The 13,300-nt window shown below is 38.5% G+C and overlaps 1 protein-coding gene across 2 annotated transcripts in view; it reads right to left on the bottom strand.

Moving 5' to 3' along the window:
- Positions 1-1,218: 1,218 nt before the first annotated feature.
- Positions 1,219-13,300, bottom strand: part of zfpm1 (zinc finger protein, FOG family member 1) — a 283,508-nt gene continuing 271,426 nt past the window's right edge. For both annotated transcript variants that reach the window (XM_028810118.2, XM_028810120.2), the window contains one exon: positions 1,219-4,483. In XM_028810118.2, the coding sequence (XP_028665951.1) occupies positions 2,070-4,483 (2,414 nt within the window). In that variant the 3' untranslated portion in view covers positions 1,219-2,069. The remainder of the gene's footprint in view (positions 4,484-13,300) is intronic.

Raw genomic sequence — 13,300 nt, 5'->3', positions numbered from 1 at the left:
TGTATAAAGAAAAAGTAAATCTGACATTCATTTTTATTTAGTTGATTCTTCACAAAATAAGCATTAATCAATCACCAATCCTTGGAGTAGGTTCGAACATAGAAAAGTGCTGTGTTAAAACATAAATACACTACTAAAAAAAAAGCTTCTACACTAAACTACAACATTCAGCAATATTTGTACAACACAGTGCAAAAAAGTGTAAGAACAAGGTTGTTTTTTGTTTTCTTCATTAAAAAGCAAAAGCATTGTATCCGAGCACTGCCTATGAGATCCGAAACCTGTATGAAATACTTTCTATATAAAATAAAGATTCTTGTAAACACTCCATCTAAATATAAATAAAAAAGCACCTTCCAGAAAAAGAGCTACCAGATTTACAAATTAAAAGGAGTGTAAAACCCATTTTTGTTTCGATTTTGTTTCCCAGACTGTATGCTGAAAAATCATGCAACTACAATTTTTACTTGCCAGCATAATCTTTGTTTTAATAAACAAAAGGTAAAAAATTGTGTAGGCTTTTGTATACCTCCACACATCAAAAAACAATCTAATAAACAAATCGCTTCAATTGCAGACTGCTAATTAACAGTGTTGCAGAAGGCACACACAGACAACATTTTAGGGATCTTCATTTTCATTGACCAAAAAAACAAAACATGTTGCCACATTAAAAGCAGGTCATGACAAAATAAATAAATATATACAGTTTTTGCTGGAAGGACTTTGGATATATTTTCAGAATCTTTCACAATGTAGATAACATTTTATTTTTCTTTCTAGTAGTACATAAGTATCTATTTTGACGATATGTATGTAATCCTTCATTCCGGCTCTAAGACATTACCAAATAACCAAAGTGATTCCTTCTTTTATTATGGGTAATCACTGCAACAACAACGTGGCGGATACTTTTAAAAAAGAAACATATACATGTGTATGCAAAGGTGAGAGAATCAATACTTGCACTTTAAATACATAGAACTACTGCCCCTTCTACGACATACGAACTACAGTATGCACATTTGTGACAGTTAATGCAATTAAGCTGGACGTACTCCATCCATTATTATGACCATTTTTTACCCTTAAAAATCATTTATCCTGTGGCTCGAATATTATGACTAACATACAGATCATAAACAACAAGGCTATGTAAAACTATATAAAAAAAAATAAAGTAAAAGGACTTAAACTCAAATCTATAACACAATAATGTTTTTCTTAATAACCTTGGGATTTTTAGAAAAATACTCAAAATTAGTTACTAAATTTCCCAAAATAACAAAAGATTTGATTAGTTTAGACTCCAATGTGCAATTAGGGGTGAGTTTTTTTTTTTTTTTTTTTTTTCTTTATTAGTGGTGATACAAGTTTCAATTTAACATTTATGTGATTGGGCATTTTTTTTATTAATTACAATACAGTATTCTATCATTTTCATAACATCTTTCTTCAAGGTTGTCTCACATAAAAGAGAAGCAATGACCCAATCAGAACCAATTTCTGTTCTTGGTTTGGGGGGTAGTTAGGCCACCAGAATAAACAGCACAATTACTCTTTTTTTGTTTTAAATGGGTAGAACACATCATAAAACATAACGAATAAAGAACTAAAAACAAAGGCTGTGGCAAGTCGACAAATGTCAGGCATAGATGATGCTGGCAAGCCACAATGTCAACACACTTAGACCTCCCGAAAATAAAACTTCGCACAGTGCCGTACTTGAATGTACGACCAACCAATTAGTGCAGTTTTTAAACAGTGAAATCCAAAAACTGAAGGTTACTTTAGTAACAATGCAGGCTTGTAGAGGAGAACAAAAATAAAAATGGAGCCCATGATGAAACAAGTAACAGTCTGTAAAAAGACACAGATCTGTACGTGCCGTTTTTAGCACACACACATACTGTACTGTATTAGATTGTAAAAGTCAGGATAAATAACAAAAAGATTTAGTTCATATGAGATGAAAGAAATGTACACAGTTCCAAACAGTCTTCGATTAATTTCAATACAAAAGTCAAATTTTGTGAATGCAACAAAAACTTCTAGGAGAAGAAAGAAGCTTATTTCACATGCTCTGCACTGTGAGATGAGCAGTAATACTTCTTATGGGCTATAAAGGTGGAAAGACTGCTGAACTTAATGTTGCACAGGCGGCAGAACCTAGTGTTTCCATTGTGCATGGGATTGGCTGTCACTTTAGGGGACGGGTTCGACTTATCTGCAAGGAGAGGTGGCGTGAGTGATTGGAGTCCAGTCTCTTTGAAGTTTTCAGGCACTGGTGAAATGTTAAATGGAGCAGCAGGCGAGACAGGTAGCGCCAGTTTGGGTGAAGTATTTGGTCTTTGTGGGCTCCCATTACAAAGAGGAGATGCTGTGGGTGACGGCGTATCCTTTTGTTCTTTGCCATTGAGTTTGTGTGGTGGATTCTTGACACTTGTAGTCGTGGGTGATGTTGGCGTCACCCTGGGGCTGAGGCTTGAGCTGCTGGAGCTTTCCTGGGATTTGCTTGGGTTTAACGTGCCCTTCAAATGGTTGTTCTGTGCAGTGGGACCAAGAGCCTGCACAGTCAATAGAAGACCGTGTACACTTCTGAAATGCTCCATCAAATCTCCTTTGATTACCCCACTGAGAGGACAATAGGGGCACACAGCTGAGTTCCCTGCCACCTGTGTAGCCTTGATGTTAGGAAGCTGGTGTGTAGAGTTACTTTCTGGGCTGGGTAAATGAGAGCCTGACAAAGCAGTAGTGTTAGTGCAACCAGCAACTGGAATGGCATTTCCTGAAGAGTTTATTTCAAGTTTTATTCCTTTGACTTCCATTGGCTCCACATTTAATTCTTTATTCTCTGAGGCTCTGCTTTTTGGGGAACTTGACGCAGGCCTTTTCATTTTCTGAAGCTGCTCTAGGGTTTTTTGTTGCAGTGGGGTGGCCGGGCAGTAGTACTTTTTATGTGCTAAGTAGTTTTCCACACTGTTGAAGCTTATTCCACAAGGTGTGCACTTATGATAATCGGCCAGAGATAGCAAGGGTGAGGTCAACACTTGCTCCTCTTTCAGACGAGGCTTCTTGCTAAGATCAATAGGAGTGTCACAATCAGGACTGGAGCTGGGAGATGAAGCAGAGCTTTTTCTCACTATTTTTATATGACTGATGGAAACAGATGGAGAATCTTGTAGCCTTCCAGTGATGGCTCCTCCTTCCTGTTTTATTTCTGTCAAGGCAGACAGGCTGGCAAGGGCTTCATGTTGGGCCATATGAATTTCATACATTTTTCTGCGTTTTCGTGTACGTACAGGCTGAGGAAGTAAAGTCACCTTTCCTAGTCTCTGCCTTTGGTGAGGGGGGTCATGTCTTGTAGCACAGTAGTAGCGTTTATGAACCATGTAATTATCATGACGACTAAACCGAATATTGCAGGCTTCACAAAATGTTTTAGTAGGATCCTCATCCAATTCCTCCAGAGAATTACTAGGACTTTGGCTACCCTCACTCGCTCTACTTCCATTTTCTCCTTCTGAAGATGCATCTTTCAAACCAGGCTCATCACTCTTCACTTCAACCACCTTGACATCAGCCCCAAATGTCGCCTCTGTTTCTGTGTCATTTTGGGAAGTCGATGGACCCTGAAGTCCAGGAGTAGACTGAGAGCTGTGAGCTGTAGTGGTCAATGCATTCACATTGTCTTTCAGTGATATATTTAAAGGAGTATCACCCTGATGGTGCCGGCTTGAGCAGTAAAGCCTCTTGTGCACATAATAATTGTTAATGTTGATAAATGTAATGTCACACTCAAAGCAGGTGGCTCCTTTCTGGATGGGAGAACCGGGGTAAAAAGTGGGGGCAGCACCTTGACCTTGTTTCAGCCTACTGTGCACCATTTCAGACATTTTAGCAAGAATCTCTGAAGCCTGGGGTACAATAGAGGCCTCAGGGCTAAACATATATTGGGGTAGAAATACAGTTCCTCCAGGAACCATAGTGCCTGTTCCAAAATGTACAGGACTGGAGCCAGGTGTAGGACTAGAGAGTTCTGTTTTGACCTTCACCACGTCAGATCTTTTAGGACTGGTGCTTCTAGACAAATGGCCACTTGGTTGATTTACTTCTCCATCTTGACAGACAAACTGATCCTCAAGTTCATTTTCTGATTCAGAGTTAGCAGCAGACTTAGGTTCCTCTTTAATCTTCACAATTAAAGGAGCTTCAGGACTGCTATCTTCTGTTGTAATCACAGTATGCTGATTTGCCTCTGGACTCGCAGAGGGCTGAGGTAAGAGCAACGGAGAAGGCCCCTGATTTTCTTCGAGCTCTTTGCTAAGATCACAGGAAGACTGTATCCTGGTAGGACTTTGTTCCGTCTTTACCGAAGCTTCCACATGAGCCAGGGTATGCTGCTGAAAACTGGATACAGAGTCGGCCAAGAATCCACACAGCGGGCACTTTAGTGTTTGTCCAGGATCTGCACAGTTCACATCTGCAATTACAAAATTTTGCTTAATTAAATGAAGAACTCTTCAATGTTTATAATTACGTAAGTAGTTGTCTATTTTTAAATAGCTAAGCATTGTGTAATGATGGAGCATATCAAGATAGTTGAAAATTGCTACATTGCAAGGTATGTGGGGTCTATTGTCATGTTCGAAACAGTGACTGATTGTAGCAGTGCATCTCTTTTCACATTATCATCATACACAAGGTCATCATCAGTTTGAGATATTTGTGTTTCCAAAAGCCAAACCAGCCTGGAGTGCTGCTGTCAACACTTTTCAAAGGGAATCACAAGTGTGATAAGTTGTGCAGTTTAACATTATACCATAATTCAAGCCCTTCTTTTAATGATGCTACTAACAACGGTCCATGAATTAAGTTGCAATGTTTTTGTGTTCTTAGAATGAAAATAAAAACTATAGTACTTTGATGTGTGTAAAACGGAACTAAAATGAACAGCCAGTGTCTTTTCCTTTTTAATTTCATAATTCATTAATGGCCTTTTGTCACAGTTAATATGATAAAGAGTCAATAATTTACAACAGAGGCACTGCACTTTTTGTGCTGCACAAAAGAAAAAAAAAAAACACATCAAAACCAGTTAACAAATGTTGATTTGACAAAGCAGAACTGAATGGACCACATTTTTCCCAACAAGAAAGTTGGCTTAGTTGTTTTTTTTAAAGATATATTTTGCTTAATTCACCTACTATGACAATGTCATGTGATTAGACATAATTTTATTTTCCATAGTACAAAAAAATGCATATGAACCAAGATAAATAAATGATAAAGTACAAGTTCTTTTAGGTAGTATAAATGGGTTTGTGGGAAAACTGGTGGTGTAGGGGGATTGAATAGGAGGCGAGCCTCAATGATGCATCAGACTTGGAACTAAGTGTTTCCAAATTTTCGGACCTCGGCAGGCAAGCAATGTCAGCTAGTTTCATCAAGAAGACTTTCAAAATTTTAATTTACATGGTCAACAAAGTCATTTTTCTAAAAGCAGCAATCTTACTAACAGACTGATAACTATCAGGGACAATGTTTTAAATAAAGGATTTTTAAAATAGTCATTAAAAATTTAGGAACACTTAGAACTACAAAGGTATCCACTTAGACAGACAAGCCCATCATTATTCATATTATTAAGTTAATCTGGAAAACTCCTACATGTGCCTTCAGTCCTAAATGAACAGATGAAGTAGAATTAAAACAAAGGATTAATCCAGAGTAATGAGAACCTTGGATCTAAAATAAAATATTCAGCTTCATATTTTAAGATTTACAGTTCATTTTAAAATTTGTCAATATTCAGAGAAATTAACAGTGTGGTCTTAAATTGTACAAATGGTATTGCAATTTTTAAATGTTACATTTTCACCATGGAATGCTTATTTAATTAAAACTTAGTCTTAGTTTTCTAAAAGAAAGACTTTATATTGTACCCACACATGTTATGCATTTTATTCATCATATTTTGTTTTCAAGGCTTCCATTCCTACTGCATATGCAAATAACATTTGCAATTGATGTGAGAAAATTAATAAAAATCCATACCTGGATTAAGGTTAGAGTTAGGGTGGACTAATACAATGGATTCAGAAAGCATTCAGCCCCCTTCACTTTCTGTGCAATTTATTGTGTTGTAGATTTAATTTTAAAAGAATAAATTTGCCATTTTTGAACATCAACCTACACTTAATAACCCATAATAACAAAGTTCTCAGAAAGATTTACAAATTTATTAAAATTCCAAAACTGAAATTTGGCATTTATATATGTATTGTGTGGTCAGACACATCCTATTTGCTTTAATTATCCTTGAGATGTGTCACGAACTTGATTACAGTCCACAGTAACAAACTGAATTGACAGGACATCATTTACAAGGGTGTCATAACATTGAATGTCCAGTCGGAGGTAAGTATCTTGAACAAAGGAACCCTTTTATTGAATGCTGCACATACATACATACATGCTACGCCCTTCCTTTACGATAATACAACTGTCATAAATATCACTACATGACATCTCTCCCCCATTTCAAATAAACAGTAGGCATAATTTCTACTTTCACTGACTAGTAAATAGAATTCCACAGGCTAATACATGCTACCTCTATTTTCCTATTTCAATTACTATTAATGTAACTTTTCCCTTCCCCGGAGAAAACTATTGGCATATTAATAACATTGCCCATTTGTTAAACAAGGAATAAAATTTTTTTTATCAAAATCATCAAACTTGCAAACAGCTCATTTGTTGCTTTTCTTTTTTTTCTATTCATTTATAAATTTAGTCTGACCACTGGTTTGCTGATTCTACCAGATCTTGTAATTGTCTGATCTTTACTGGCACTTAAAGTAGATGGAGCAGACTCAGGTGGAGCTGTATTGTCCAATTGTGTGCCACCCCAAGAGCTCAGAGTGCTTTCTAATGTAGGTGGAAATTCACCAGCTGAATTGGTTTTGGGCATTGCTTGGAGGTGACACTGGTTTCTTCCTTGTGTTTCTCCATAATCAGTTTCAATGATATATGACCTGGGTGTCACACTTCCACGCAAAACAACTGCAGGACTAGCCCAAGACTTCTCATGGTCCAGTTTGGTGACCATATCACCTGGATGTAGGTTTTGTGCCTTACACAATGACGCCTGTTGTAGTAATAGGCTTGTTTTGACTTCTCAACTGCATCCTTTAGCCTAATTTTCTTTTGATTTGGCCATTTGGGTTGAAGATTTTTCCTCCAGGGTGGGTTCTAATCCTTCTCCCCATAAGTAACTCAGCTGGGCTGGTCCCAGTAGTGACACATGGAGTTGACCTATACCACATAAGGGCAAGTTGTGGGTCATCTTGCTTAAAAATCCTCTTTGCAGTTTGTACTGCCCTCTCTGCTTGACCATTACCATGTGGATTGTGAGGACTTGATGTAGTATGCCTGAAGTCCCACTGTCTTGCCAGTTCTTTAAACTCAGCACAGGATAACTGAGGACCATTGTCACTCACAACTTCTGGGATTCCAAACCTAGCAAAAATTACTTTCAGCTTTAGTATAATTTGTTTGCTGGTGGTTGAGGGAACATGTAGAACCTCAATAAACCTTGAATAGTAGTCTGATATAACTAAATAATTGTGTTTATTATGTTCACAGAGGTCTATAGCAATTTTCTTCCATGGCCGGTCAGGTAGTGGTGTAGATAACAAAGGCTCTCTTTTCTGTGCCCTTTTCAGTTCACAACACGACTGACATGACATAACTTTGTTCTGGATGTCTGATGATATCCCTGGCCACCATACTGAGGCATTCGCCCTTTCCCTGCATTTAATTAGGCCTTGATGTCATCATGTATCCTCTCCAAAATGTCTGCTCTTAGAGCCTGGGGTACAACTATTCTGCTTCCCCTAGTGATTATGCCATTGAACATTGACAGCTCTCCTCTCAATGGGAAGAATTCCCTAACTATCACTGGGATATTGCTTGTGTACTTTGACCACCCAGATCCCAGACCCAGATCACTGCCTGCAGTTTCTCAACTTTTGCCGTTTCTACTCGAATCCATTCCATTTTTAGAGGGGAAGCCGGTATACCCTCCATAACCGCTGCCACAAAGCACTCCACCTCCTCTTGTGTCTCAGTTGTGACTCCGTGATAGTGTGTCTGCCACAATGAGAGTTTTCCCTGGCGCATGTTCTGCTGTTGGCTTAAACCTCATGAGCTGCATAAGAAGTCTCTGGCAACATGGTGGAACTTTGTCCAAGTCTTTGCTGTTGATGAGAGGCACTAAAGGCTTGTGATCAGTTACCAGCTTGAAATCTTCCAATCCATATAGGTAATTTTCAAATTTTTCGCAGGCCCAGACACATGCCAGACATTTCTTTTCTATTTGTGCATAGTGTCTTTCTGCTTCTGAGAGACGCCTGAAACAATATGCCACTGGCTTCCATTCTTCTCTGTGGAGTTGAAGTAAAACTCCACCAATTCCGTAGCTGCTTGCATCAGCTGAAACAGCTGGGGCTCTGTTTGCATCATAGTAAACAAGAACCGGTGCTCTTGTCAACAGCTCTTTAAGGCGCTTGAATGCTACTTGCTGTGCTTTATCCCATGTCCATGCTTGGTTATTCTTCAAAAGCTCAAGCAGTGGCCCCACCACTGTTGAGAGATTTGGGATATACTTCCCCAAATAACTGACCAAACCTAGCAGTTTTTTCAGCTCTTGGGAGTTCTCTGGTGGAGACAGCTGCTTAATCGCCTCAACTTTGTCTGGATCAGGTCTTGCACCTGTCTGATCAATCAGGTGACCCAGGAAGCGTAATTGTTTTTGTCTTAGAACACACTTTTCTTTATTCAGCTTCAATCGAGCTGACTCAATCCTCTGTAAAACCTTTTCCAGGTGTGTGTCGTGCTTCTCTGTAGTATGCCCAAACACAAGTATGTCATCCATGAAAACAATAACTCCCTCTAAACCCTCTAGTACCTCTGTCATTTTCCTTTGAAAAATCTCTGAAGCACGTTATTCCAAATGGTAACCTTCGAAAACAGAATCTGGCAAACGGGGTAATAAATGTGGTCAGTTTATTGCTCTCCTGATGCAGGGGTATCTGCCAAAACCCACTTGCTGCATCCAATGAAGAAAACATAGTAGCTCCAGTCAGTTTTGCAATAATTTCTTCTGGAGTGGGAAGAATAAATCTTTATCTCTTGACTGCTTCATCTAGTTTTTTCAAATCCACACAAATGCATACCTCCCCATTTCTCTTTAGAACTGGCACCATAGGTGCACACCAATCAGTTGGCTGTTACTTTCTCAATCATGCCATTCTTTTCCATCCTACTTAGCTCCTCCTTTACGTTTTGTATCAGCGGTAAGGGAACCCTGCGAGCCGTGTGTACTGCATAAGGTTGTGCCCCCTTTTTTAACATGATTTTAACAGGCTCAGTTTTTAGTGTCCCATGCTCACCAAATATCTTATGGACCACCTCAATTAATTTTACAAGGCCCATTTCTGCTGCTGTGGACCTGCTTAAGTAAATTATTCACACTGTGTCCTTGAACCACATAGACTGGGAAGGAGTAGAGACTGCCTTTAAACCTTGTGCTGACTTGGAACTGCCCTAAGCATTCCAACTGGCCTCCTGGGCTATAAAATGGGATGTTGGATTGCTGCAAAGCTGTTTCTGGAATAAGCATGTTGAATGTCTCTTCACACATTATTCTAGCATCAACCCCTGTGTCAATCTTGAATCTCACTGGAGTGGCACCAATGAGAAGCTGCACTGTCCTCTGCTCTTCACCCCTACTCAAATTACTCACAGATCCCAAGAAGTACGCATGTTGTTCTGTATGCTCTGTGACTTCACTCACTGTTTTGCTATGACACACTCTTGGCCCGTGTCAAATTTTGTGACATTTATTACAAGTGGACTTCATTGCAGGGCACCTTTCCTGATTTTGTGTTGTATTTTCCCACATTTACATTCTTTCTGTTCAGTTTCTGGCATCACTTTAATATGTCTTGGTCTCCCAGAACATTTCCCTGTTTTCCAATATGTGTGTGCGATTTCATGCACAGAAGCCGATGCCTCTCCTTGTAGACTAACTTGATACGTAACCTCCTCAGACTATCGAACTGTTTGTATTGTTTGAGCCAACGCGAGGTCTGACATTAATTGTAATTTGCGAGAGAGCCCTTTATCCAAAATGCCCACCATTATGTGGTCTCGAATATTCTCATCCCGACTCGCACCAAAGCCACAGTGCTCCGAAAATTTGAATTAAAGCTCGAATAAAAGTCTCAGTCTATTGTAAGCCTCCGGTTATACAATATACTGATTATATGACTGAGAGCAAGATGTTCTCTGCCAGCTTAATAATCTGCTCTAGGTGGAACACATCAGTTTAGATCGGTGCCTCGTCTGAGAGTTTCACATTAATATGCAGGGATTTTTTTTTGACTCTGAAGAAGGGCCCTGTTAAAAATAAGCAATTCCTGCTTCTGCTTCTAGTTCACTCAACCACCAATCATTATGGCTATTAAAAATGTCACTCTTCAATGGGCTTTTTTTTTTAAAACATATTTATAGTACTATTCTTTAAGCTGCTGACATGAACACCAGCGTATTGGCTAACACTACTAAAGAAGTGATTTAGGAGATACAGAACCAGGGCCATCTTAACTGTCCCTAACATATTACCAGAACACTACTTTCAGAAAATAGAAATGTTCATTAAAAATAATTCATAAAATTTGCAAACTTACTGGTGCAGAATACTGAATAAGCAAAGGAATAATTGAGGGATACTTAAAATTAAAACATAAAAACAGAGGAATGTTTTAGCTTTGTGACTTAAGTGCATTGTGACATATTCTAAAATAGTACAGAACAGCTATATGACTAAAAGTAACAAATATCTAAACAAATGATTTAACATATAAATTGAAATAATGTGAAGACTGTCAAAAATTGGCCTTCCACTGCCTATAGTTTTGATGGACGGGTAGACTGAGAGGTAAAGTGGTAAATAAGTATCAAGAATACTAACTAAATGAGCTTTCTTTTGTGCTGAACATACGGAACAACTAATTTTGTCATCATTTTAGCTGGGTACATATTAAAGTGGGCCCTATCTAGGGGTACCTGCCTTTCGCTTACTGCAGCCAGGAGAGGCACCAGCTCAAAATGATACTAAACTTGACAAGTTGGTTATAAAATGGATGGGTGGTTGGACCCAGAGCTTCAGAAATCTTTATTACAATCAGTAGAAGAATGCAAAGTCCAAGTTCATTTACTGGGGATACACAATCACCAGCCACTTTACTAGGTACACCTGTTCAACTGCTTATTAACACAAATATCAGCCAGTCATCACATGGCAGCAACTCAATGCATTTAGGCATGTAGACATTGTGGAGACAACCGCCTGAAGTTCAAACCAAGCATCAGAATGGGGAAAAAAGGTGATTTATGTGACTTTGAAGGTGGCATGGTTGTTGGTGCCAGACAGGCTGGTCTGAGTATTTCAGAAACTGCTGATCAACTTGGATTTTCACACACAATTATCTCTAGGATTTATGAAGAACAGTCTGAAAAAGGGAAAGTACAGCATCAGTTGTCTGGGCACAAAAAATCCTTTGCTGATGCCACAGGTCAGAAGAGAATGGCCAGACTGGTTCGAGCTGATAGAAAGGCAACAGTAACTCAAATAACCACTCATTACAGCAGAGGTATGCGGAAGAGCATCTCTGAATGCACAACACGTTGAACCTTAAAGCAGAAGACCACACTGGGTACCACTCCTGTCAGCTAAAAACAGGTAATTGAGGCTACAATTCACATGGGCTCAACAAAATTGGACAATAGAAGATGGTAAGAATGCTGCCTGGCCTAATGAGTCTTGATTTCTGCTGCAACATTTGGATTTTAGGGTCAGAATTAGGTGTCAACAACATGAAAGCATGGATCCATCCTGCCTTGTGTGATAATTAGCCATTCTCACAAAACTCAAATCACCTCAAACTGGTTTCTTGAACATGACAATGAGTTCACTGTAGACAAATCGCTTCCACCATTATGTCAATTTGAACCAGAACCCTTGAGGAATGTTTCCAGCACCTTGTTGAATCCATGCCACAAAGAATTACAGCAGCTCTGAAGGCTAAAGGGAGTCCAACACAGTACTAGTAAGATATACCTAATAAAGAAGTTAGTGAGTGTATGTGGTTCTGCTTTAACACTATTTGATATTTGGACTTCAGTCTTCACACATTATACACTTCACGTCAGCATTTTGTCAATTATTACTATAACTTGAAAAAAGTTTCTGCTTTAATTATGTGTTCAACATTTCTTGCCTTAAATTTAATGTCATTCTACATTTACCCAGTTTGCTGTAGACACGGAACACTCATAAAATGTATGTATTCCAAATAACAATATATTATTTACCCAATACATTTCCAGGCACCTCACACCCAGATGCACAGTCTTCAGCTGGGAGAACAGCTGCATCAGTGGGGGATGGAATAGCAGACTGCTTGCTGCTTGTGCTGATTGACACATTTGCACAACAACGACACTGATGAAGAGGTGCAAAGGGATTTAAATTGCTTCAGCATCACAACATTTTTCGTAGGCTTCAGGGATTCTAGTGTTAAAATGTGATTACTCTGCCCATCATTCCAACTCCCTCATTCAAATGTGTGACACTAGAAGTTACAATGAATGCAACTAACAGTTGATTGGACACAATCTCACACTCTTCAAGTGAGTGCAAATCAAGTGTTTCTTCGTTTCATTAAAAAAAAATCAATCAATTTCATAAAATGCAGCAAATGTTTTATGTTTCTTGATGTATAATTGTGACAGCAACAGCTTTTTTCTTTCTCTTGTAAAGGTAGGGGTATTTCTTTTTCTTTGCCTTCACTCATGGTTACCACTTCTGTCTTTTTTTGTGTTCTCTTATGTACAACCCCATAACTCCTAGCGCATGACACTAGATGTTGACAACCACTGCTCTAAATCATATATACAATTTCCAAAAAGAACTGTGTTTTATTAAACTAGGATTTCACAGTAAAAATGTAACATTTAAAGAACTATACTTAGGGTTCACAAACCTTCATAGTGCTCTCTGTACTACAGATTACAGTTGAAACACAATGCTTGACTCAATTGTAAGATTAGGTGAAGTAGAAAATTAGGATATAATTATCAGGTTATTTTTATTTTTGTAGCAATAAATGATGCTTTTGATTAAATTATCTTGAAAATAAAAATAAAAAATGCTAATACTCTCCTAAAA

Source organism: Erpetoichthys calabaricus, chromosome 9 (genome assembly GCF_900747795.2).
Source record: "Erpetoichthys calabaricus chromosome 9, fErpCal1.3, whole genome shotgun sequence".
In the NCBI taxonomy this organism is placed as follows: domain Eukaryota; kingdom Metazoa; phylum Chordata; class Cladistia; order Polypteriformes; family Polypteridae; genus Erpetoichthys; species Erpetoichthys calabaricus.
This window is presented reverse-complemented; position numbering and strand designations above follow the sequence as displayed.